Source organism: Hydractinia symbiolongicarpus, chromosome 1 (assembly GCF_029227915.1).
Source record: "Hydractinia symbiolongicarpus strain clone_291-10 chromosome 1, HSymV2.1, whole genome shotgun sequence".
Classification (NCBI taxonomy): domain Eukaryota; kingdom Metazoa; phylum Cnidaria; class Hydrozoa; order Anthoathecata; family Hydractiniidae; genus Hydractinia; species Hydractinia symbiolongicarpus.
Window position 1 is genome coordinate 8425357 of NC_079875.1, and position 26284 is coordinate 8451640.

At 33.4% G+C, this 26284-nt stretch overlaps 3 protein-coding genes across 3 annotated transcripts; 2 read left to right on the top strand and 1 right to left on the bottom strand.

Annotated features, from left to right (window-relative positions):
- LOC130636268 (WD repeat-containing protein 93-like) lies at positions 1 to 25576 on the bottom strand. The gene is made up of 14 exons (XM_057445938.1): positions 25059 to 25576; positions 23766 to 23830; positions 23481 to 23556; positions 21563 to 21708; positions 19827 to 20068; positions 18898 to 18980; positions 16809 to 16886; positions 15547 to 15678; positions 6717 to 6894; positions 5728 to 5788; positions 4721 to 4874; positions 4606 to 4625; positions 3916 to 4061; positions 1 to 3424 (listed from the first exon to the last, which is right to left on the bottom strand). The coding sequence occupies exons 1-14, from the start codon at positions 25537 to 25539 to the stop codon at positions 3355 to 3357; spliced, it is 1932 nt and encodes a 643-aa protein (XP_057301921.1). The 5' UTR covers positions 25540 to 25576; the 3' UTR covers positions 1 to 3354.
- Positions 11611 to 13043, top strand: LOC130636294 (uncharacterized). Its single transcript, XM_057445969.1, has 2 exons — positions 11611 to 11757; positions 11887 to 13043. The coding sequence occupies exon 2, from the start codon at positions 11935 to 11937 to the stop codon at positions 12352 to 12354; it is 420 nt and encodes a 139-aa protein (XP_057301952.1). The 5' UTR covers positions 11611 to 11757; positions 11887 to 11934; the 3' UTR covers positions 12355 to 13043.
- On the top strand, positions 16820 to 18334 carry LOC130636286 (uncharacterized). Its single transcript, XM_057445957.1, has one exon. It carries the CDS (start codon positions 17485 to 17487, stop codon positions 18265 to 18267), a length of 783 nt encoding a protein of 260 aa, XP_057301940.1. The 5' UTR covers positions 16820 to 17484; the 3' UTR covers positions 18268 to 18334.
- Positions 25577 to 26284: the final 708 nt, after the last annotated feature.

The following is a 26284-nucleotide window of genomic DNA, read 5'->3' on the forward strand; positions in this document are numbered from 1 at the left end:
GAATAAGAGTATGAGTGACTACGGATAGGAGTATGAGTGACTACGAATAGGAGTATGAGTGACTACGAATAAGAGTATGAGTGACTACGGATAGGAGTATGAGTGACTGCGAATAAGAGTATGAGTGACTACGGATAGGAGTATGAGTGACTACGAATAAGAGTACAAGTGACTACGGATAAGAGTATGAGTGACTACGAATAAGAGTATGAGTGACTACGAATAAAAGTATGAGTGACTACGAATAAGAGTACAAGTGACTACGGATAGGAGTACAAGTGACTACGGATAGGAGTACAAGTGATTACGAACAGGCTCAAAGTGACTACGAATAGAAGGACGAGTGACTACAATTTTGAGTACGACTGACTACGAATAGAAGTACGAGTGAATACGAATGGGACTACGAGTACTAAGAATCGGAGTTACAAGTGACTACAAGTGATTACGAGTACTACTACAAATAGAAGTACGATTAGGAGTACGAGTGACCACGAACAGGCTCCGAGTGACTATGAACAGAAGGACGAGTGACCACGATGAGGAGTACGAGTGACTACGAATAAGACTACGAATAATACCGGAAAACATAAGGGAGAAGTAAAAAAAAATACCTAAAAAGGGAAATTAAAATGAATGTACAGAAAATGTTATCAGCTTTGTCAATATCTATTCCAATAGGTAACAAGAAGCCCAGGTACTTTAACCATTTTCAATATAACATATCACAAGAAAGAAAACGTCATGAGATGTTTATCAAAATAATCTATGAAGTTGTGTTTAACTAAATTTGTTATTTGAAGTGAAATTTAGTAGCCTTGCTTTGATTACAACTTATAAAAAAGATTAAATAAAAACCTCTGACGCGATAAAAATATATATCGCTGTTCCTTACGCTATCATAAACATTAAAACACCTGCGCACGAAGTTGTAAGCAAAATTAAATGTTGCTGCATGATCTGGACACCAGGTTATAAAACAAAATCATTTGTTGATAAATAAAACTTGATTGATTAGGATAAGTCGAAAATGCTAGACGGATAGTATTTGGAAATCAAACAATTTCCCCTCGCAGAGCGCGCGGAAATTGAATCATGTGTTTCCCCTCAACATTCGTAAGCCATCGTATTTTTTGCCCAGTAATTCGCGGGGTTTAAAAAGCAAAACCATGTAACAACTTTATTTGCTCATGGGGAAAGCGCTTGCCTCAACATAACTCCAGAAATATCTAAATACAATAAATTTTTCAAAACTACAAAAATGTTATTGTAATAAGATAATCAATCCACTTGTTGCTGATAGCAGAGCAAGTTTATTCTATACAAATTTCTGACCAAGATCATTTGAGACACATACATTCCCATCAAAACACGGATTTTCCTAGCAATATCTTTCAAGTTATGATAGTGCGTTGGCGTTATAAAGTAAATACCCATCATAATTCTTGCCTCTTATCCTTTTACCGAGATGCTTGACTATAACAGACAAGTGTTAATAATTGTGAGATCACAGAAGTTCTTCAAATAATCATGTAAGATGTTTTACCATAACACCATAAAACCATAACAAAGACTTACAGGAACTAATTATCACTCTGTAATTCAACTAATACTCGCTCGTAGTCTTCTGTAGTCACTCGGCGTCTCATTCGTAGTCACCCTGAATACTTTAAGTCCTATTCGCCAGTCTTGTTACAACTGATCTAATCTAAATGCCAGCCCATATTCGTAAAAGTTACTGGTCGAGGTTGAAAAATGGAATCCATCCACCTGATCCTGTTTATTTCATAGCTCTGCTTTACCGGCAAACTTCAACAACACAATAGTGTTTGTTCAATAATTTTAACAAAATCATGGTAGAAATACTCCTATGATCGTGGCCAAATCGTACTTACTGTGAACAAAAAAGCAGCTTAAATAAAAAAAAAAAGAAAAAGAAAAGTATTTTATGTAATATATATTAACATTAATTAACATTTGTTTTTGAGAATATTCATATATACATAAAAATATAAAATCGACAAGAAAATAAATATTACTTATATACTAAAAAAATCACTTTTTTGTTTTTAACTAGTAACACAATGCAAAACAATTAAACAAGTCATTTGACACTTCTATGGAAGGTTTCATAAAGAGAAATTAGCGGGTCACATCAATGGTAACTCAAACGAGTTGTTGGGTCAAGAGCCCATTCGTACATTTTAGTAAATTAGCTATTTAGCAAACATTCAAAAGAAAATACGGATGCTACTGCAAAAGAAAGAAAAAGCAAGAATAATTTTTCCAGTGGACAACATTTTTGAAATCAATAGAGTTGTTAAGAGTTGGTACTTAATAAAAGAAAGAAAAAATATTTTTTCATGTTTTTCACGTTTTAAACTTTTTTTTTCAATTCGAAAGTCTTTTTTATGAAATGTTCTTTTTAATCTGCGAAAGTTAAAATTTTGAAACTATTTTTGTAACAGTATTTTTCATATATAACACATTTCTGACGTTAAGGAGGAACTTTTTGGATGAAAGTGTTATTAGGAAAGTTAAAAGCTTTGAAAGCCAAGGCTGACATAAAAGATGTGAAAGTACACTCATTAGAAATTTACAAGGAAAGAATTGGCTAAGCAGCTTTTATTCTGTGAGAGACATTCGCTTAACTTACTTCCTTTTTTTCATCCCTAGCAATGTGTATTTTTCTTCCAGGATCTTGAAATACGATAAAAAACTAAAACAAACCAGAATTAATGCCGTCTGGAGGAAGGAGGAGGAGGGAAGGGAATGGAGGAGAGGCAAGGAGTGGGTAAGGGGTGGGTAAGGGGGGTAAGGGATGGGAAGGAGGGGTAAATGGTGTGGAAGGAGGGGTAAGGGGTGGGTAAGGAGGGGTAAGGAATGGGAAGGAGGGGTAAAGGGTGTGGAAGGAGGGGCAAGGGGTGGGGAAGGAGGGGGAAGGGGTGAGGAAGGAGAGGTAAGGGTGGGGAAGAAGGGGAACGGGTGGGGAAGAAGGGGAACGGGTGGGAAAGGGGAGCGGTTGGTGTGTTTCTAATTTACCAAGGATAGTTTTTATAGTAAAATGAAACTTTTGCGAGTCTTACTTTACCAGTAACAACAGGAAAGTTAGTGTTTAAAATATTTAACGGAAGAGTGTATATTAAGGAGAGTGTTTTAAACGGCATAAATTAGTACTGCTGGAAATGACAGACTTTGTTGATAATAATTCTGAAAAATAGTGATAACTGGGACGTTCTATAGTTTTTTGCTTGCAACGCAATAAGGATAATGTTCTTTCTCCTTTCTGAAAAAATAGTCATTTGTGTTCAAACCAAAAAAAAAATGGGAATACGTGTCCACAAGGAAAACCATTCATCTTGCCATCATTAACTCTCGCTTTTGGGTGGCGATTCTTGCATGTAGTGATTCATCGGATAATTTCCTAACAAAGAAAATACAATTAGACTATCAGAAAGTCCATGTAATAATTGCAAGTAATTTAATAAACTACGAGGATTTTTTTTATGTCTGTTTGGGGACCTTTAAGAATTTACAGAAAGTTGAAGGTAATGAAGAAAAACCTTAAATCATTAAAAGTGATCAGACTTATAAAGCGAAAGGCACTTTAAAAGCATCTATATTTTTCCTAAAAAAATTGAATTTCTCTGTTTTTTCTTTGTTGTTTATGGGCAAATTTAATCTTGCGCAAAAAAAAATTTGTACGAAATACATTTGTATTTGCAATTGAGCGAGAATTAATACGCACAAAAGAATGCTTTTTGTAAGAAACAGAACAGACAAGGTGTTTTGAACGCAGCTTTTTTCCCCTAAAATCCCGACATTTGCTGTTATTTCCTTTGTGTTCGTGGGGGACTTTGAATGACGCGCGAAAAAGAATTTTTTACCACGTTAGAAATTTAGACAAGCATATACCTTCTTCTTAGGAAGCGAAGAAAATTCTTTTCCAAGTTGTCAACTTTTTCCACATCTTCTTCATCTTCAGCAAGAAAGTGAAAGTGAAAGAAAGGCTGCAGAATTGGATATTCGTCAGGTTCAAACAAGAACACGCGAGAACAAGCCTACAAGGAAAAGGATAAAACAAAATGATCGAAATATAATACGCTAGGTTTTTTAAAATTTTTGTCAAACATTTTTGTTAGCACCAAATCCTTACTCTACCTTTCATAAGCCTCACTCGGCACGCAAGTCTTATTGCAACGTTACTCATCATTTATGGCCGCAATCAAACGGCCATTGCAAGCAATCAGTATTTTTCTCTAGGAGACTGAAAACGTGTGCAAAGGACCCCTACTTATGCGAAGCATACGCACGTAAACCTTATGAAAGTGAAGCATACGTATATGAAGCATACGCATGTAAAGCATACGCATGTAAAGCCTACGCATGCAAATCATACGCATGTAAAGCCTACGCATGTTAAGCCTACGCATGTGAAGCATACGCATGCAAAGCATACGCATGTAAAGCCTACGCATGTGAAGCATACGCATTTAAAACCCACGCATGTGAAGCATACGAACGTAAAGCATATGCATGTAAACCATACGCTCATATGCGTATGGTTTACATGACACACTCTGTTAAAAGTACATTAACACTTACCTTTTCTTTATCACTTTCATCTAAAAATTCAATTAATTAAATAAAATAAAGGTTAACACGTCAGATGTTAGGAAACCTATCAGTAATATGGTGAGTAAAAGAAACCAATGTGTACCTCGAATGGCAAGTATATATTCCTTGGTATACACGATTGCAAGGTGCGGAGCGTTTTTGAGATTGCTTTCACTTAATAAATCAAGTTGACACAAGGCTTGTGATGAAGCTTCGTTGTAGATAATAACTTGACCAGACTTCCAAATAACTGTCATCTAAAAAAACCGTAAACCGTAAACCTATGTTGGAGAAACATATGTGCCTTTAGAAAATTATACAAAAAAAGAGGAAGCATGAATATTTTGGGGTAAGGCGTCTATGGTTGCCTTATGCCGTTAAATGACATGTCACTGCTATACAACATTGTTTTTGAGGAGGTATTATTGTGCTTCCTAATTAAAAAATTCATTCATATCCCAGAATAGAAACAGAACAAAAACACCAAGATAGACAACAACAAAATTTTCGACGCTAGAGTCGTTCGAAAAAAAGTAAAATCTCATTAGACACATTCTACGAAAAAACTGCGCGTAATTTCTGGTTTTAGGACGTGTGTAACTTTTTTTATATACAATGAATTGTCTTTTTCACACCTACTTTGCATAAACTTTTTGCACTTCGTCACAAGCATTGTTCAGCTATTGAAGGAAAAACGCCATCATGAATTGTTTAGTCATTGTTTATATGTGGAAAAGATTATTAAGTAATATGTTTATTTTTAATGTTTTTAATTCATTTATACTATTATTCATCACTTATTCGCCCAAGAAATTTGTTTAACAATTGTTTAAAATTTGGAAATTTTGGGGCGATTGTTTAAATTTTGCATTCTTTATTAAAAAAAGTGTAACCGATATTGTCATGGTTATTGAACTACTATGATTACACGAAGAAATGTCCCCCGTTAAATGTTTTCAATTTGTATTTAATATCGCAACGTGTATAAATGCTTCGCGCAGAACATACTTTGCGAAGAATAATTCTTACTACTCTTCACTACATATTCTCTTGTTTAAACATACTTATTTGTTATATTACAAAGTAATTTAAAAACAAAAGTTGACTTACTAAATTCATAGGACCTTGACTAGTAGCCACAACTTGATCTCCTTCGCCTGTTGAAGAAGTTCTGCAGTATAAAAGTAGAAAATTGATACTACAGTCTAATAACTATGAGAAACCCTCAGGAGAAATAAGCGATTGATAAACAGTTTTAGAAAAATAACTTTTGGGGATGATAATTTCAATGATTTTTGCGAGAATCAAATTTTACAATAGTCCTAGGACCAACGATGAAAAACTAAATGATTATAAAACGATTTAAAGAGTACAAGAAATGTTTTCATTTCACAAAAAAAATTCCATAATAACGAACAATTCGTGAGAACTAACTTTTGCGAATAGCCTATTTTTAATATATTTTGAGGGAATAATCTTTCGCGATAAGTCTTTTGGCCGATTTAGGCCAAGCATGGCGAAATCGCGAAAGTTTATTCCTTAAAAGTAATTTGCGAAAGCAGGAAAAAGGAAAGGGTGTATGGTTCTGTATTTTTAAAATGATCAATACCAAAAATGCAACAAACTGCATCATCCCTTCCAAAGGAAGAATTAAATATGCTGTTTTAAAAATCTACGAGGACTTTTAATATTATGAGGGCTAAAAAAATTCCGAAGGGATTTTTTTAACATTTTCTAAAATTTCCAAATCTCATGTTAACAGAGTATTTCAGGGAAATAAAAAAATAAGAAGATTTATGTAGGTAAAATCAAACTTAGTTCAATATTGAATTTAGAAAATTTTTTCGATTTTTAACGTCTCTCAAAATTAGAACTTTCAGCATTGGAGAGGGAAATGTCAGAGCACTCCCAGGATTCCCGTGACAAATACTGAAAAAACCTATCATTTTTTCGCACTTTTATTCCATGCCCATCCGGGTTAAAATATACTTGTTATTTCCAAAACGCGAAAGTTAGAAAACATGCAAATTTTTTAGAAAATTTAAGATTAAACCAAACACGAAAATAAATAAAATAAAAAAATAACAAAATAAACCAACCTGTCATCGAGGCAAAGGACATTTGTAACATCATTTCGTTCACATGTCATTTGCACCAGTTTTCCATGCTTTGTCGCGTATGTAAGTCTGTTCTGCAAATTACCATGATATACAGAGGAGAAGCAAAGCATAGTAACTGCTTGATTATCGGCTGGCATAAACACTTTTAAAGGTTGTCCTGCAATAAAATAAAAGTTAAAACTAAGCTAAACATGAAAAAATGAGAGCGGCTTACAAAATAGTGCAGCTTGCTCCTACAACAAAACATAGAAAAAACTTAAAAAATATATATTTTTTATACGCGGAAATTTAAAGTGAATTTACATATAGCAAAATAATAACACGACACAATAATAACACGACACATGCAAAATTAAGGTAATATATAATTATTTTTATTTATTTAACGAATCTTTATACAGGATGAGCAATCCAGAAATATTTACAATAACTGTTAAAAACCTGTTATCAATATGCGTCCTTTTATACTTTTCTTTTTTTATAAATCGAAAATTCAAGTGTTAAATATTATATGTATGAACTAATCGGTTACCCCTGGGAAAAAACTACGGGGTCCCTCGCCCTTTATATATCGCATTTCGTGTTTCCGTAACACAGACACACGGACAAAATACGGCTCCTATCAAAGAGACTAGTCAGTGGCCCGTGGAAAAATCCACGGGTTCACCCGTCCTTTTTATACCGCATCCTGTGCGTCTCGCTACTTGCGCAGCTAAGCTACCATTTTGCATGACAGACAGACGGACGGATGTATACGGGATTATAATATAGATGTCTGATTGAATTTATATTTACGTTTCCAAATACATTTAGTATTTTTGCATTTCAGCATTAAGAACCATTGTACTTTATGGATGCTTAAAATATATGTCGATTAATAATAATAATGATAATTACAAATACCTTGGAATAGTGATCGATGGTATGCTTAAATATGAATAAGAATTCCGATATTGCATATAAAAAAGCGTTAGGAAGACTCCGTTTACTTCGTTCGATGATGACATCACAAGCTGCTAAAACTGTTTATCAATCTATGGTCGTTATCATCGCTACAACTGAGCAACTCAAATCATTCCACCGCAGGGCAGTCTGCATTATTGACCCAGGAGGTAAGAAGTTACTTGAAATAACTGCCATAAAAAAGATTAGAGCTTGTCTGTTTGTGCTTAATATCTTGATAATAATGTTTGTGTTGGGTTTAAAAATCAATTTAATAATATAACTAACAGTTGTACACGAATAACCAACGTCTCTTGATACTGCGAAGATTAAAACGCGAGTATTATAGTAGATTATTACAGTACACTGGCGCAAAACTATATAATGAATTGAATATGAATACTAGAAAAACCGAAATTTTTATTGAATTTAAGAAATTATTGATGCATATTCCTAAATTTTACATGTGTATTTTGTTTCCTCATACAACTTTTGTTCTTGCTTTTTTCTGATACTTTTTCTTGGCTGTGCGTGTTAGTGTCTGAATTACTGCTTCTATTTGAATTTTTTTCTTAGTTAGTTATAATCGTTTAGTGCTACAGCGCTGTTCGCATTTTTTTATTTCTACCTGATTTTAATGTATATACTAATAACTAACATATCTTTTTATGTATTTATAAATATATATTTTTATCATTATTTATCTTATACCATACCATTTACCTCCATGCTTATACACAGTTTATTTTTTAGATTAACGGTAGTCACCCTGTATAAATATGCTTTGAATAAAGAAATAAATCAATAAATCAATCGATACACTATACATCATAATGGCATTTGAAGCAATACATACACCAATTTGAAAAAAACTCTACGGATAGTTGTCTTTGAAATCCACACTTGTTCCTAATGATGTATGAAATTGTAAGAAAGCACTACGGCGGTTGTCACGTTTACATCCGTGTGTAAGAAATTAAGCAAACGTTTTATTTTTGGTTAGCCCCCGCTTGTACTAAAGAAACTGTCTTTCTTAAGATTTCGTACACTCATTATCACCATTCATTTTCTCCGCTCGAACTTTAATTCAGATATGAAGTGAGTCAACCTCGTTCGTAGGACCTGTTTGCTTCATATCAAAATAGCAAGACATCATTTTTGCCATCTTTGCAGACACAAAAAAGCCTGAGAACGAATTTAGATGTGGGGTAGAACTTTGCAATTACGCTATATCTAACACTAGTCAATAAAGCCCGTGGAAAAATCCACTGAAGCAGGATAAAATTGAAAAATAATCGTCATATGAATTTTGATGACGTCAGCAACCCATCCGCAAAAAAATAGAACCTTGTTTTTACGTTGCCTGTGTAGACCTTAAAGCGCTGATCAAGAAAATGTATGTAATCAGGTGCTTTTGAGGAATGGTTAATGAGATTTACGGGTTTAAAAATTTTGCTGACGTCAGCAAAGTCCCTAATAAAAGTACAGAAAATTATTTTTCGAAATTTGCATACCCGTTGCCTTCATGTTATAGCTCTTGAAACGCTGATCAAGAAAATGTATAGGATCATGTACTTTTGACCAACGGTTACGGAAATATTGTGGTTTAAAGGTTTTCTGATGACGTCATAAACCCGTTCATTCCAAAAGGTTTGGAAAATTACCCAAATTGGCCCCAGGTGGTCCCTAGTTACTCACGCGGTGAAAAAACATTGACGTCACCAACTCGTTTCCAAGTTATTTGGGCTCAAAATTTTAGGTGCATCGTAATGGCTTCATTAATATAATATAGGATATTGACGTTAAAGTAGTGTTATTTTCGTCGCGCCATAACGTCAAAAAATTTAACATATGGGACATATCTTTTTCGACAACATCAAAGGAAAATGAAGACATTCACTTTGCCTGTTACAAACAGACACAGTCTCTGTATTACTATAAGAGACTAGTCGATAAAGCCCGTGGAAAAATCTACTGAGGCAGAATAAAAATTTGATGACGTCAGCAACCCATCCACAAAAAAAAATTAGAACTGTGTTTCCACGTTGCCTCTATTGTGTAGAGCTTAAACTGCTGATGAAGAAAATGTATATGATCATGTGCTTTTGATGGGCGGTTAATGGGATATAAGAGTTTTAAAATTTTGCTAACGTCAGCAATGGCCAGTCAAACCCCCAAAACTTTTTTTTAGAAATTTGTATACCTGTTGCCTTCATCGTATAGATCTTGAAACGCTGATCAAGAAAATGTATAGTATCCTATGTTTTTGACAAACGCCTAAGGAGATTTAAGGGCTTTAAAATTTTGCTGACGTCAGCAAAGTCCCTATCAAAAATTCCAAAAAATTTCTTCACAAATTCGTACACCCGTGCATTTTTCGGTTACTTCAAAGAAAATTTCGGTAAGATTAAAGGAAAATGAACATATCCACTTTGGCTGTTACAGACACACGGAACTGGCGTATTATTATATAGATGATTTATATCTGACTAAATGATGCTGTGTTCTGTTTACAAGCTATTTTAAACTTAACACGTAAGAAAACGTCAAGCGTTTACTGAAATATACACCCAGTAAGCATTGTGTTATCATCATTCCCTTATTGATACAACAAATAATGATCTGCTGCTTCGGTTGATCTCGTCTTTCGTCGTAAACATAACAATGTTTTGCGTTACTTAAGCTTTTTTTTTGTATTTGCATTTTTTTTTGTCTTTGAACTTTCTTTCTCACTCGTCCAACCCAACATGCAATTTTTGTGATGTTGGATGAAATGTTGGACTGGTTTAAGTCACTTCAAAATGTTGAAAAAAGAATAAAAAAATCGTGTTGTACGATGTTGGATGAAGTTTGATCGCGGTCAAACATTTCATTCAACATTTTTGGCAAGACCAGAGGAATTCTCTATCTGAGTTGCGTGAATTTTTATGTTGGATTGTTAGAACTCAAAGTTCTGGGAACTTTCAAGCCACTCTTTCTCAGACGAAGGTTGTTGAAGAAATTTTGGGACCAATTTGTCCACCACAGTCTTGCAACACCCTTTTATTAAATAGGATACTGAGTTCAAAGAAATTCTGAACTGAAAGTGAAGTGATTGACACGATTCTCCTGTCGCAAGAAAACGAAGAGTAAGGACGAGTCTTTCCTCTGCCATGATTGGTCTGTGGCCACCACAGTTGCTTATCTGGCCCGGTGATATCAGATGGGATTTTTAATTAAGGAGGAAATCGAAATCCCCCACATACATCCGAAACATTCCCTTAAATCCGAATCTGTCTTCGATCTTAAATTCTTTAATGATATTACTAAAATATACATCCTCTTTATCCACTCTCTTGTTTTTTCCATGGGTTGGTTTTTATCGCCTGAATCGACGAGTTTGTTCAACAACATAAGCAGCAACTCTTTATCGTTCGAATGTTTTTACAAGCACTCCCACAAACCTTAAATTTAGCTTCATCCAACATGCATTTTTTCATCAAATATTTCATCCAACATGCATTTTTTCATCAAATATTTCATCCAACATGGGAAAAATGTGAATGACATGTTGGTTTTCCCCTGCATTTAAATTGTTTTTTACAATTCTTGGAAAGTCGCAACGTACGATGTGACTGGTTTCTATGTGCGGTTTGTCAGGCACGCATTTAATCCAAACATTTTTTTGATGAACACGAACCAGATTCATCTCTTACTATACAATTTAGTAAGTTGCCAGTAAATTAAAGGCAACAGATATAAATGTTTATACAGTCGATTGCAAATGGAAAGGGAAGTATATATCGCATTATGTTAAAAACATCGTGACACGTTGAACATCGCCGCACATAATAAGCTAACGAAGAAGATTTTTGTTTCTCTTTTGTCTGCTAGTAAAAACCATGTACGCTTGAAAACGATAGTTTTTTTTCTTAGTAAAAAAGACAGAACATGAAAGGAAAAAAGTGTGATTGCAAGAATATATTTACGTGTCCATACAACATAAGGGGAAAAAGAAACAAACATGGTTATTACCCATTTTATCAGTATATAAACAGTGACAAAATGTCAGTTACAACGTAGTAGCTAAAGATTCCAGGTAAGATTATATTCGTGAAATATTCGTTCAAGTTTTTTTTTAAATTCAATTGGAAACGCCTTTTTTACAAACCCTGTGTTTGATCTTTAGCTTTTGAAATTAGTTGATAATGGGATATATTTTATTAAGGAAAAAAAAAAAATTATTTTTGAAACTGACACCAAAGAGCAGTCTGGAATGGCATTCTCAGTTTCGAATGCCTCTGACCCGTACAATGATTACATGGCTGGCATGTGCATTCTACGGTACAAAGGTAGCGAAGACTTCTATCTTAATGGTCATCACATCCAGAGTGGGTTTATACTAATAAAAAGCACATCAAACATTCAAAACGTACAGTGCGACAAAGGGCAAGTTCATGGTAAGCTATTCAAGTGGTTATTCAACATGGATCCAGAGGGCTGCACAGATGTTGATGGTTATGGCTTTTCCATTGTCGACGGTGTTTGGAAATATAAGTCGTGGACGTTGAACGACAGAATGCAATATGGTGAGGTCCCACTTCATGTTCAAACGCACATCAGAAACGCAGTGCAAAGTTATTGGAAAACACAAAAGACACAAGATGAATCTACTACATGGTGCAATATTTTATAATTTCGGTTAAAAAGAATAAATTTTTTTTGAATTGATAATCACTTTGTTTCGATCCTTATCCAACCACTTTAAATGCGTTGGGAACGCAAATATTGCTTTTAATGATGAAAAATTCTAATATCGATGCAAATCTACAATCTTGGGAAAAAGTTTTTGGTGCCTTTATAAGGTAGTTGCAGCGTTTAAAATCTGTTAGTCTCCCGAATCGTTACGTTAGTCACCCGAATCGTTACGCTCCGGACTCGTTTACTGTTTTAAGTGTAGTGGCTGCAACGCCACTTATTATGACAAAACGCCATTTTAAAGTCCGTATGTGTGAGCATTTAGGTATTTCTGCACTTACAGGTAAACGCGTTAAACTTGGTCCCCAGGCCAGTGGCGTTCTCGAACATTTAATGTTTTGTTATTACTCTCCAGCATCGTTTCACAACTTCTCAGTACTTGCGGAAGAGTCTAAAGATTTTAAACTTACTCTGATGGAGAGCTTATTAATTGAGCGTGACCGTCCCATTTTAAATAACACGGTAAAATCTATGCCTTTAGAATTATTATAATAGCTCTATTTTCTTCCTATTATATCCTATTATGTTTAGTATTTTATCTCTAACTTGTAAAATAAAATTTAGAAGCAGTGTGAACATGCCAACCTGGGCGTTGGCGAAAGCTTGCTGAAAGACTGCTCTACCAACTGTTAGTCTCATTTTTCAACACGCCCCCACAACCAAATAACCCACGTCAGGTCGTCCTAAAAATTGCGATGAGTGACATTTGTGGTGAGTGTTTAATCCGAAAACAAGATGGCAATCGTAATAGAGCATTATTATTAAAGCCAGGAAATATGGCGTCAAAACGCCAGGGTAAGCCACAAGTCAAGGTGTGACCCCGTGTTGAACACTCTGTGGAGCGCTTAACCAGACCCGTAAACTGTGCCACAGGATCAGGTGGGGCGCTTTAGTACAGGTTATCAGTATGTTGTAAATTCTGTTGTAGATTCTGCTTAAATAAAAACCCAAGAAACAGTCCATTGCTAAAACAGGGCCGAGCGGTTATTCCAGGTAAACAGCGTTGCACATCAATACAGGTTTGTCTTCCGAGAAAGTTCTAAAATTAATTGTCAGTGGGCTGAGTCTTTAGTACAGGTAAACCATGTTGTACATCCGTACAGGTTTGATTTCCGAGAAAGTTTAAATACTAATTATCAGTGGGCTGAGCCTTTATTACAAGTAAACCATGTTGCACATGCGTATAGGCATAACAGCCTTTTACAAAAAAAAACAGTCTGTGGTTAAAACTGGGATGTAGCTATATACCTAATACCCTTTTCCAGAAAAACTTCATTGCAACTTCGGTTTAAGTAAAAACACAGGGAACAGCCTGTTGGTACCCGCCCAGCTAAAACAATTGCACAGGCATTTAATTTGCAGAAAAGGTTTCCAGGAAAATATATAACCTAGCTAACTGCATTATTTAGGATAAGGCCACCATCAAAAATATATTGTGTTCGCGTCCTGAAGACCCCGCAAAAAAGAGGCGGTTGGGCGTATTTTTTCCCGGACTTTTCAGACCGGAGCAAGCAAATTCGTTCCCAGGGCCAAGACAGTATAGCGCCACTCGACATCGTTTGTAGACCATTTTTCGCCGCCCTGTAAAACTGTCAGTAGCCACAAGAGTGCCCTAAAGGAAATAATTTTCACGGAAATTAATGTTCTCGAGTTTTTGCCAATTTTGTATAAATTAGTTCTAGCGAAAAAAATTATTCTTTTTGAAAAATATATCGCGAAATTTTTTCCCGGTCTTTTTCCGACTTACCGACTGAGGCTTTCATTACCAAAAGTGAGTTGGTCGGAGAACGCGAACACAACATATTTTTGATGACGGCCTAAGAAATATTGCTTAAGAATATTATTATAGCTAAAATGCATTTTTTAGCCAAAGATAGGAGCTAGCTGAATGGCCACAACCTCGACAAAAAAATAAATGTTGGGAAGGATAAAAAGCCCTTTTACCAAACAGAAAGGCTCTAGCTAGCTAAGCTAGCCTTTAAAATCTTCATTCCTAGCCAGAAATCCTAAAACTGGTGCGTTTAAGATCTGTACGTGACTAAAAAGCGGTCAAAACAAAACCAGTAAAACTTTCAGTAAAACTGTCCCATTTGTTTCCTGTGTCTACTGAGCAAAAACGGCGAGGGTTAATTTAATTTAAAAATGGCGTGTTAAAATAATGCATTTATTTGAGTCAGTTAATTTATACTTTAATTAGGATTAGTAAATTAAACTAATCAAATTATTTGAAAAAATAAATTAATTTGAAATTTATTTTGTGATTTCCGATTAAACAACTTCCTGGTTCTTAAAAATCAAAGGAATATCGTTAATCCATTCAGTCTGCAACTATTTTTGTTACGATATTTAGGAGAATGGGATTAAGGAGGATTTTAGCTGTATTTTTAGGTGATTATTGCGATTATTGGGGGAACAGACATACAAAAATGTAGGAGACTTTAGGACAATTTGAAATAGTGAAATGTAACAAGAATACCCTTCGGCAATGTCTTTGTACTGATGTACGACTTCGAAATTTTCAGCATGAAGTTAAAAAAATAAAAAAATAAATGAAAAGCCCTTGCAAGATAAAAGAATTCGGATTTATGTTCGCGTGTAATTTTGTTCCCTATAACTTTCGAGTTCACAAGTCGTCTGTTTTGTACAGAACTTCTAAAATGTTGTTCCGTCATTTCAAATAAATAGGTTTTATCCCATGGTATTATCTTGAACTTGCAAAATGTTTCATGTACTGCGTGAGATACAGGCTAGAACAAACCAAAGCGTTACTGCTAGCGGGCAAAGCAAGGGTCATCACGGTAAAAAATGTAATCAGAATTCTTAATAAATAAATAAAACAAAAGTTAGTAATAGCCATCCCCTCTCGATCAATTGCCAGGCTAACATCAATTCTGCAAAACTAGTTGTGACCTAGCAGGGATTTTTCCCGTTCCTAGCAGCTACCATTTTGCCTTACAGACACGCAACCAGTCAGATAGATGCATATGACGAGTAATATAATTTTTGCAAAACATCCCTACCCGAACAATTTTTGAAAAAGGGAAAAACACCATTTCTTCTTTTAGCCCTTTCTTACCATGTATCAAACATTAAAAATCTATAAGAACTTGCCAGGTAGCTAGCTACATACCTACATAACGATTCCAAACAGATATACAATTATTTACCAATGCAACAGCAATAAGATCTGTTTGAGAGTTGACAGAACTTAATTTGATATTATGAGCATTCGGAAGTATTGAGAAAGCCGCTTGCTCCAAATCTAAAAAAAAAAGATTAAAATATATGTATATATAAAAACAAACCAAAAAAAGATACGTTTTATTGAAAAAATAAATCGCAGGTGAAATATTTAGAAAATTTTGCGAGGGACATAGGTGATTTCAATTCCAAGTGACACAGAGCGTACAAGCAAATATATTTTAAAAAGTGACACAAAACTAATATAACCTAACTATCGCTATCACATAGTAAGTTTCCTTAAAAAAAGTGGTAAAACAAATTTAAGGTGGCAGTAACCCTTTTAAAAATCAGAAAATTTTTTTCACATAATTAGTTACGAAAGTTTATTTTCAGACTATATATCCATATTTTTTTGTTTTAACACACTTGTCACAATTTTATGGCTAAAATACTATTATCTTTCAACAAAAATATTCAGCCTCAACAATTCCTCTTTAAAACAAAATTCATACGTCTACGCGCTTGCGAAACTGTACAGACAGAAATGACGTAATTATTAAAGAGAAACGTTAAAGATGGCACATTATTTAGAAATTTAAGACGATCTTCATTATGCTACACTGCACGAGCTTTAACTTTCGATAGCATTTTCGTCTTACTTTGAAATCTTCAGACATGCTTGGTGAATCATGCAGCCATGACACGGTGTGCGGAAATCTTTTTCTCCGGAATATTTTCTTTTAAAAGCGTTCGATACAGCAGGGGATGCTAACAAAGAATATTTTGAAAAAAACAAAAGGCTTTTGTTAAAGAAATAAAAATGAACAAAAAAACCCTACATCGTTTTAACAGGGTTAACCCGAGGTTCATTTAAAAACAGAAGCTAATGAAAAATAACGAGAATGTATAATGTTGGAGCTCATAGAAGCCGATTTTTTTCTTGTTTATGATACATTTTTAAATAGAAATTTCTGCTGAGTCAACAATTTTAGTGTTAAGTTAAAATCATTTTATTATGTATTAAGGCCTATATTTTCAGGGAATAGTAAAAAAAATGGTATAAATAAAACACTGAGTAAATAATTCAGCTATTTGGACAGCCAAAAAGGGTTACTGCCACCTTAACAAGCATACAAAACTGATGCTTCTGCTTTTAAATCCTTATTTGTAAACTATTGTCGTTTCCACTCTCTTAATGTTTCTTGTTACCTTTAGAAGCTTTCAGCGGATACATGTATAACTGATTGCTGTCTTTCCACCAGACAAGAATACTGTTGCATGATGAATCTAAATCCAAATTATGAGGAACATGTAGCTAGCAACAGCTTATCAGACTAGAATACTGTTACATGATGAATCGAAATGCAAATTATGACGGACATACAGTACTGTAAACAGGTATCTTAACATCGAGGATCGCGTATCGTGCGCGACGCAATCCATACGCGATAGGTTTTTGCTCCTAAATTTCTATCGCGTGAAGCCTTATCGCGCTTCCTCGATAGGCAGTCTCGATACATCACGATGTGTTAAAAGTAATTAAATATCTGCAACAGACTATCATATAGGAGTAACGGTACAAGATATATTGGTATAAGTAGACCTGCACATTAGCTTCTAAAGTGTTTCACAAGTGATGAAACAATTGGAACTTAAGCCCACGACCTCTCGCTTGCCGGTCGATTGCTCTATCGACTGCGCTATCGATCCAACTTGCAGCACTTGGAAAACTAATGTGTGTTTTTGTTTACTAAATCCGATTATGGTGCGCAAATGGCAATGCTAAAATGAGAATATTAAAAATGAAACAAGTGGTTCGTTATGCAGATTGTGAGTGAAACATCCAGAAAAATAATATGATCCTGAATGTGATGACACAGAATGAATGGTTGTTGGTATGTTAAAACTAAACGCGATGGATAAAAAATATATCTTATTATTCTTTATACTTATTTTTGTTATTTACACGTATCAAAACTTTGATAAACTTTCTCAAAATCTCATAGGAATGAATACAATAAAAAGCTCAAATATATACGCCATATTAGCAATTGGAGACAGTTTGACAGAAGGTTTATATAGCTGGCCAAAGTCGAAGAAATTTCATCCTTATACAACACGATTACAAACATTGCTATCGAAAACCTTCCATCACGTGGAAGTTACAAACGCTGGTATTAGTGGTAACAGAGTTAAAGACATTAGATTAAGATTACGTAAGCAGTTAAAGACGAAACCATACAAGTTGGTTTTAATATTAGCAGGAACAAACGATTACATTTACATTGTGAAGAAAATAAAACGTAATGTGGCTGACTTTAAACATTTTACTCATTCAGTAAAGCAAATTGCTAATAATATTGAAGAGCTTCACAGTATTTGTCATAAGGAGAGAATCAGAACCGCCGTTATAACCATACCGCCAATACAACTTGAACATCAAGCACGTATATTTACTCGTTACAGAAGCTTTATAAACAGCTTGCTAAAACAATATGCTGAATCACATCGTAATGTGACTGTGTTTATCGATCTAGCTGCTAGTATTGAAAAGCAAAGCAGTGGTGAGAATGAAATGAAATTATGGGATGATAACGTACATTTTACACCAGAAGGTTACGACAAAATGGCTGATATTATTTACGATGCACTAAAAGATTATTTGTAGTGATGGCTTATTATTGTGTAGATGTGTTTACGCGAAATAATTTCTGCCCATGCGCGCATTCCCCTAATCAACCCTGCTTTAATAATTTATACCTTGTGTTTACTGCGATTAGCATATTGGACGAACGTTCTCGTTATTATGCGAAATTTATTTGAAATACCAACGTGTAAGCAAATATAGTGAGAAAATTCCATTTAGAATGGTTTTTACACACAAAAAGTATGCTGAATTTTGGCTGGAATAAAAAGGCTGTTTTGCCAAGAATCCGCTGAATTAAAGATTAAGTTTTTTTAACATCCGTCAAATTTCTTCAAAAATTTCATAATTTTTATGAAATAGTTGTTCATATTAGTATTTGGCCGACTTTCTTTTCACGTAAGTACATGGTTCTTGTTGCAAAAAACAATGCTGTTGTCTGACTCAAAAAGAAAAAATCAGTTTTTTTGTTTTTTTAAAACAAGCTTTTATCATCCACCAAAAAAAATTTCTGCCACTATTACTTAATTTTTACATTCTTTTAAATTAAAGTTTTTTATCATCAGCAAATCTACTTTCTACCAATTTTTTTCCTTTAAATATATTAAAAATTTCAAATAAAGGAATAGAGAAGAAAAAACGCGTCATAATTACCTGCATTTTGTGAATTTTTAGATGGAAATAAACTGCTAGTCATTTGACCTTTTAAGAAATGCACTGATGCGATGGTATTTGATCTAAAGAAAACATTGTGAAGTTTACACTATATGCGACCTTTCAAACTTTTAGTGGAGTTTTTTTTAAAAAAAAACGTGTTCTTTTCCCGCTTTCACCTTACATTCATATAAAATGGGCGATTGCATTTATTGAATCACAAAAGAGTGATGGATGGATAAATTTGTCGAATTTGACAAAATGGATCGCGTATCGCCCATTAAGAGGTATGGCATTGTAGATATCGGTTAAATTCGTGTTTTGTTTTTATTGTAGATCAGATCGCATAATAAATGAATTATGCTTGTGAAATAATTGTGTTGTCATAGCCATATTCTCTTTTTTTAAGAAGGGAGTACAGAGGTCAAGATTCAGTTTAAATGAAAGAGTATGATCAGACGATAAAAAAAGGGGTTTATATTTATATTCTATTGGTAAATAAAACATTTTAAAATTTTAATGGTAAAGACGCTGTGTCACACTTTACTCATAACTATTATGTTGAGCCAAAAAAGCTAAAAGGTTTCTGAAGAACTTCCATATGTTGACCCTAAGTATATTCAAAATGATATTGTACATATAACTGTAAGACGATGTAAAGACGCAGCATGTCACCTAGCTTCAATGTGATCTCTGCATATGAATTCGTTGAAACTAAGCTAATTAAACGCATCAATTAAGTTAAACAGACATTGGACTCAAAAATAGGGATAGAAATTTTTAATTTCCTTTTATTTGATACATTAATTTTTAAAAATTATTACCTTTTTTAACAAAAATTTGAAAAACAAAAAAATAAGAGAGTCTAAATTAAGGAATAGGAGCTTTTAAGGAGTCTGTTTCTGAGAAATCAGGAACAAATTAATTACCTCTTTGTAATATCAATGTCTTCTTTTATTTGTGATTTATATTGAAACTCCGAACAAATGTGCTCAAAAAAAGTTGATGTCAACAAATGATGTGAACCAGAACCAATGACATTCGAATCAATATCCACATTCTTTAAGATAGCAGATATACTTGTTGACGAGCAAGGTTTGAGCAATGGTGGATTTACTCGCAACACGTGCTGTACCTTTGTGAATGATCTCTTTACTGCTGACTCAGATACCTAAAATTACCAAGCATTGCAATAATAAAAAGTGTTCATGACATTGCAACATGCAATCCTTCGGAAGTCACCTACATATGAGTAATTATACATGAACTTTTTTAGTTTTTAGAGCGTGTCTTACACATTAATCACTTGAGTGATAACATTAAAGCTTTAGTTTGACACTGCTTCAACTTAAATATTCCTCACATATTGTCTATTAAAGTTTTTGAGCAGGTTTTCAAGGTTCTTTTCATCAATTTAAGCTCTTTTTTTTAGGTTGTATTTCCTTTTTCTGCTATATTTTAATGTTTCTATAGGCACACAGATAAAAAGAAAATTCCTGAGCATAATAAACGCAAAGGCAAAAAATACAAAAAATAGCATTGTTAAACATTCCAATTAATTGAAAGGAGATTATTAAATACAGCTGTAAACAAGGAGTTATGACAAAATGTATTATATATAGTTACACACAATTGTTTTTGGAAACATTTATTGTAAGGTTTAATACCCGGAAATTGATGGATGTTTCAGACTGCAGAGTTTTCAAGGCGCAACCGACACCCTGATTTTCTCACTGTACAAATACTGAGATACAGCTCTTAAGCTTTTCTGAAGTCAACAGAACGAAGAAAAAAAGAAGTTCATTTCTATATGCAGGGGAAACACTCTGTATCTGTTCACTGCATCCATACACATATGGAAATTGGGGCTATATTAAGTACAGGTTCTTTATTCAAGGCAAAGCAATGGTAACCTTTTTCTAAAATCCCTAGAATATAAGTGTAACTTTTATAATGCCATGATTCTCTCTCAAACTTATCAAGTTTCTTTTCCTGATATTAGAATAAATCTTAAAAATAATAAATCATGACTTGAAATCTTCACTTCAGTTGTTGGCACAAATTTCACCAAGTACAACTTACCTTAAAGCTTACCTTAAAAAACTAAGCTGGATACATAGTAAAGAGCCTTAAAATTTTTGAATTTAAATTTTAGTTAATTAAACATGGTTTCAGGTAATTAAAATAAATGAGGTGCTATATTAATATTGTTTATCAAAGTAGTGGTGACAGAAATATGTTTTTTACCTATTCAGCTTGACATTTTGAAAATATTCACATAAATATTAATATATTTAGTTATCCGGATTATCATTCATACTAGCAATTGTTTCTTAGCATCTACCTATGATGTCATCATTCCGCATAATTAGCCAGACAAAAGGGTAGACAGAACAATAGACAACTTTTAAAGCTCTTTGGAATGAAGCCAACTTGTTTATTCAAGGGAGGTAAGCTTTGAAGTAAGTTATACAGATAACACTGTATTTTTCTTTTAAATAAAGTAAAGTTATATCAGCTAGTAACAACTAGTTGATATTTTTGTAAATACTTGAAGTTCCATTCCAATGTTCACTGATTATATATGGTAACCTTAACTAACATAAGGTAGCTAAATCTAACATAGAGTAGCTAAAACAGACATAAAGTAGCTAAAACTAACCACCTGCAAATCTTCATGCATATTTCTGTTTTCATCATCGTTACCTACATCTGCAGTAGGACTTTCTGTTGGTGTTTCCATATTATCCATGTTATTCATCCACTCTTCATATGGAAGCTTATAAACATCCAACCACTGCTTGGAAAAGTCTGAACATATTAATAAAATAATGCTGCTATTCTAATCAATAAGCAAATAACATAAACATCCACATAATATCAAAAGAACATCTTGTTTAAACAATTAGTGTGGCATATGGGTTTTGACACCCATCATTACAATTTGATGAGATTCAGTACAAGGTAGATTTTATGGTACAATCATACCCAAATTTTTAACTCCTAACACCCCACGATAATGAAAATATAGACACTAGGTCCCAGTCGTTTTTACGAATTGATTTTTCAATGCTGCAACTTTTTTTAAAGTTGCACCCAATTGTTGTTTACTATAAAGAAAACAAGAAAATAAAAAAGCTATTCTTTGTGCTTACGTATCAAATGGTTTATTTTTGTTAATTTGACTTTATGCACAAAGTAATAACAGAAACCTTTAAATGGTCTTTTTTGCTATGAGTCATGGTAAAAAAGTAAACTTAAAAGTTTAGTTGCCAAAACAAGTTTACAAAAACCAGCTGACAAGTTTTAAAAGAAAGTATTTATATGTAAGAACAGTCCCTAGTATTCATGGATTTGTGCCATTTAAGCTAATTTTTTAGCTCACTGATGTTGAAAAGAATTTAATAATTCAAAATCTGCTAACTTTTTCTATATTATTTCGTTTATACTGTCCGTAGCTTTAACTGCAAGTTAAAAGAAAGTATCATGCTATACTTAGCTTTTTTTATTATATATGTTTCAATATTTTTTGAGAAAATAAAAACAACTTTAGAGTGTTAGAATATTCAAAATCAAATCAACTTATATTTGCATTAGAAAACATCTCAATTAGGGAGTTTAATAAACATCCATATAAGGTTTTAACATGTTTTAACCTTGTCCACATTGATTTTTTTATGACAATCGGGATATCTCATTTGGAAAAAATATTAAGATATATGTTTAAAAAATGCTTATTTCACATTGATGACTTTGCTCAATTGGATTTTGATGCCATATTTGGATTCCTCACACACCCAAGTTGTAGAACCAAATTGAGTTAGGACATATATTTCTAACTAATTAAAGGTAAGAGGCTTTTCATCATAAAAATGTTGCAGCATTAAAACAATATTCCTAAAAGGGACTGAAACCTGTTATAACTCTGTAATAGTGGAGAGTTAGAAGCTAAAAAAATGGAACATATGATCATAAAGTAAATTCTAGCTTCTGTACAAAATTTCATTTAATTTAAACCGGGATATAATCAGACTCTAGTGATTTCAGATGGAATAACTTTTATACCCAGATAAATTTGAAAATACCACATATATACTACTATCATGACAATAATACATGGGACATTTGATTTGGAAATGACTTTAATTTAAAATCAACTTGTCCTATACTTTCTGAACATCAAAAATTATGTCCATGAGTTTTTCGTATGCGCCAAGCCTAAAGTAAATGAAATTTCACAAATATTTTGATGACATTGTCAATTTTATGATGCCATCATTAGTTTTTCTAATACTTTTCTGAACTCTTCAGACAAATGTTGAGGACAAAGATAAGAGCAAAAAGTAACAAAAATTAAAATACACACAGAAAAGTTAAAGAAATCATTTTTTATACATTAAAAACTAGTATAAAAAAAAAAAAAAAAAATAGAATGAAAGAAAAATTGCTATGATAAAGATAATTTTAGTTATCCATGCCAGGTTCTGAAGTTGCTCTGGAGAAAATCATTGTTTCTGCTTTAGATTTACTAAGAAAAAGTTCTGTAAATACCTTTTTAACCATCCCTAAATAATAATTCTTACCATCCCAGTTGATTGCAAGGTATAAGTTGTCTTCAGACAAATTAATCATTTTTGCACATATCTTTTCTTGCTGAGCCTAAAACGGTTAGAACAATAATAAAACCATAATAAAAAGCGATCTGTTGTGTTGTAAAGTCAAAATTTCGATTGTTCAGTGCATGTGAAACTTTTTGAACTTACTTACCATGTATATATATATATATTATTACATATCTTAATTTAAACACAGAAAAGCCATATATATTTATACTCTCTCCATTCTGATTAAAAAATTATTGTTCTTACTCTCACTTCAATATGCTGCATCAAAAATATTGTGTCTTCTTTCAAACCGAAAATCTTCACTTGACCTGTGATATAAAACAACCCAATAAAAACAATGAGAAATAACGTTACATATATATAGGAACAATGAGTGATAATATACAAACACCAGTCCTCATCTTTTAAGGTGTGCGATCACACCCTCACACCTCCACACGCTCCTGCAACAATGGAGCAGCGTCTTCAATCAAGCACAAAAAACACTTTAGTCACTTCAATAATGCGCACCTGAAATGTCTTTTGTATAAAGTAATTATTTACTAATAATCAAAGAAAAAAATGACTAAGTTCGGAATTTGAATGAAAAACATGCGCATTATGTTTCGAGATGAATTCAATAGGTTAGGGCATCATTAGGTTGTGTATCGCAGAAGTCGCTGGTGGCATGCTTCGAAAATGCTTGTCGCTGGCCCAGCTTAACATGAAGCAAAACTGTACAGGAGTCTCAATTGCTAGAGTCTTCGCAGAACATCTCTTCTCACAAAACCGAGGGCAGGGCTGACTTATTGCCTGCTGTGTCGTGTGGGACATGTTTTTAATATGATATACAATTTTTTCGATTATTATTAATAAATGTATTTGATTTCTCTTTCCCCTTTTAAAAAGACTTTTTAAACTTTATTCAACATGTTTTTTCTTTGGTATTACATCACGAGAACATTCATCCGAAAGCTGTATTAAGGTACAAGACACCAAACCTCTCCCATGTTCTGGTTCTATTTAACTTGCATGGGTGCACACTCTTCTTGCAGTATTCTCTGTGACGATGAAGGTGGGACTGACTTGTGGCATGGTTCCAAATGGTCTTCCGTCTTTCGTTCGAGCGTAATTCACCAGCCGAGCATAAGAGTGTCAGCATGATAATGCCAACCGTTTTTGCCTACGCAACTACTGTATCTTTGTAATTTTGGCAATTACGTCGGCAGTGCCGAATGCCGACGCTAATTATAAGGGCTGATCATTGATACAAAGTTTTGATACGAATTATATGAATTACATATGGAAATTTTGAGACGGTCTTTTATTAAAGATGCAAATACATTCAATTACTCAGTAGGCCTACGAGACGACCACACTTTAATATGTGTTATCACGCACCTCAAATTATGAAAACTGAATAACCACTCTCCTCAATTAAGGCAAGACGCGTGAAATTCATCACGCACCTACGACAATCGAGGCGAGTGAAGTATCACTTGACTGCTAAAATTCATATATGACCAGGACTGAACACATCAATAAATATAAACTTACCTTGATAATCCTTTGTCACAATAACAACTATATCATCTGCATTGGTAACAACATGTATATCCTCCACAAAGTTTTCCTCTTTATTTGTATCATCAATATAATTATAAGACGTGATCTTATTTAGCTTTGGCAGTTCATAAACAATAAGCTGATGCTTTACACCAACAAATAAATAACAATCACAAGCAACAGAGCACTTAAATTGGTCGTGAAGAAGTAATTCCTCTTCATATATCACCTTGTTTAATTTCACTTCTGTTGACTGAATGTATTGTCTTTGTTTCTCATTGTGTTCTATACAAATCCAAGCCTGCTCAAAAATCTCCCAAACAAGTTTATCAATTCGTCTAAAGGGTTGTGGCAGCACATCATGCAGTTTATCAACGTTATCTAAAAACGTATCTTCTATCCATTCATCTCCTAGCAAAGATGGTGATATAGGTTCGTATCGATTAAAACCTGGTTTCTTGACCACAGACATCTTATACAAAAATTATATGCTACTTGTATTTATGTGTTAAGCTATAGAAAGATAATAAATAATGTTAAATGTTGAAAATGAGCATTTTCTGGTGTACTGGAATCGTGCTGTAACTTTTATTATGTGTAATTGATAAAAATGTAACCTAATTTGCATTTTCAGTTATATACTTATTTATTGTATATTGATACCGAAGAAAATTTACGAAAAACATTTTTTCTTACTAAGTTAAAATACAATCCTGGGTGTTAATGGCCATTTGCAAACTTGTGAGATAAAAAAGTAACATGACTTAAGTCTACTTGCTTGTTGATTTTTATGAATAAAGAAAGGAAAATCAGCTGTTAGAATTGTCTACGTGTATCCTTATATGAGATATGCTTATGAATTTATTATATATATATATTTCTTATGCATTAGTTATGTTACTCTTTCATCCCATTCAAATCTTCCAGTTTTACTCATTTAAAAAAATTTGGCAGCACAAGGATTAGAATTAAAAGATGTTTTTACCTTTAATGACCAAAATTAATTTATTAAAAAACTTAACCCTGCATGTTACCTTTTAATCCCTAATTTGAATGAAATTAACCTAAAACAATTATTACAATGTAGTTTTCCCATAAATTACTAATTAATTATGACTAACTATTAAGTTATAACTATACAAATTTGGAGTCCAAAAGTAACACACTCATAATATTGCCCTTGTTACTTTGTTTACACATATCTTTCCAGGAATAGT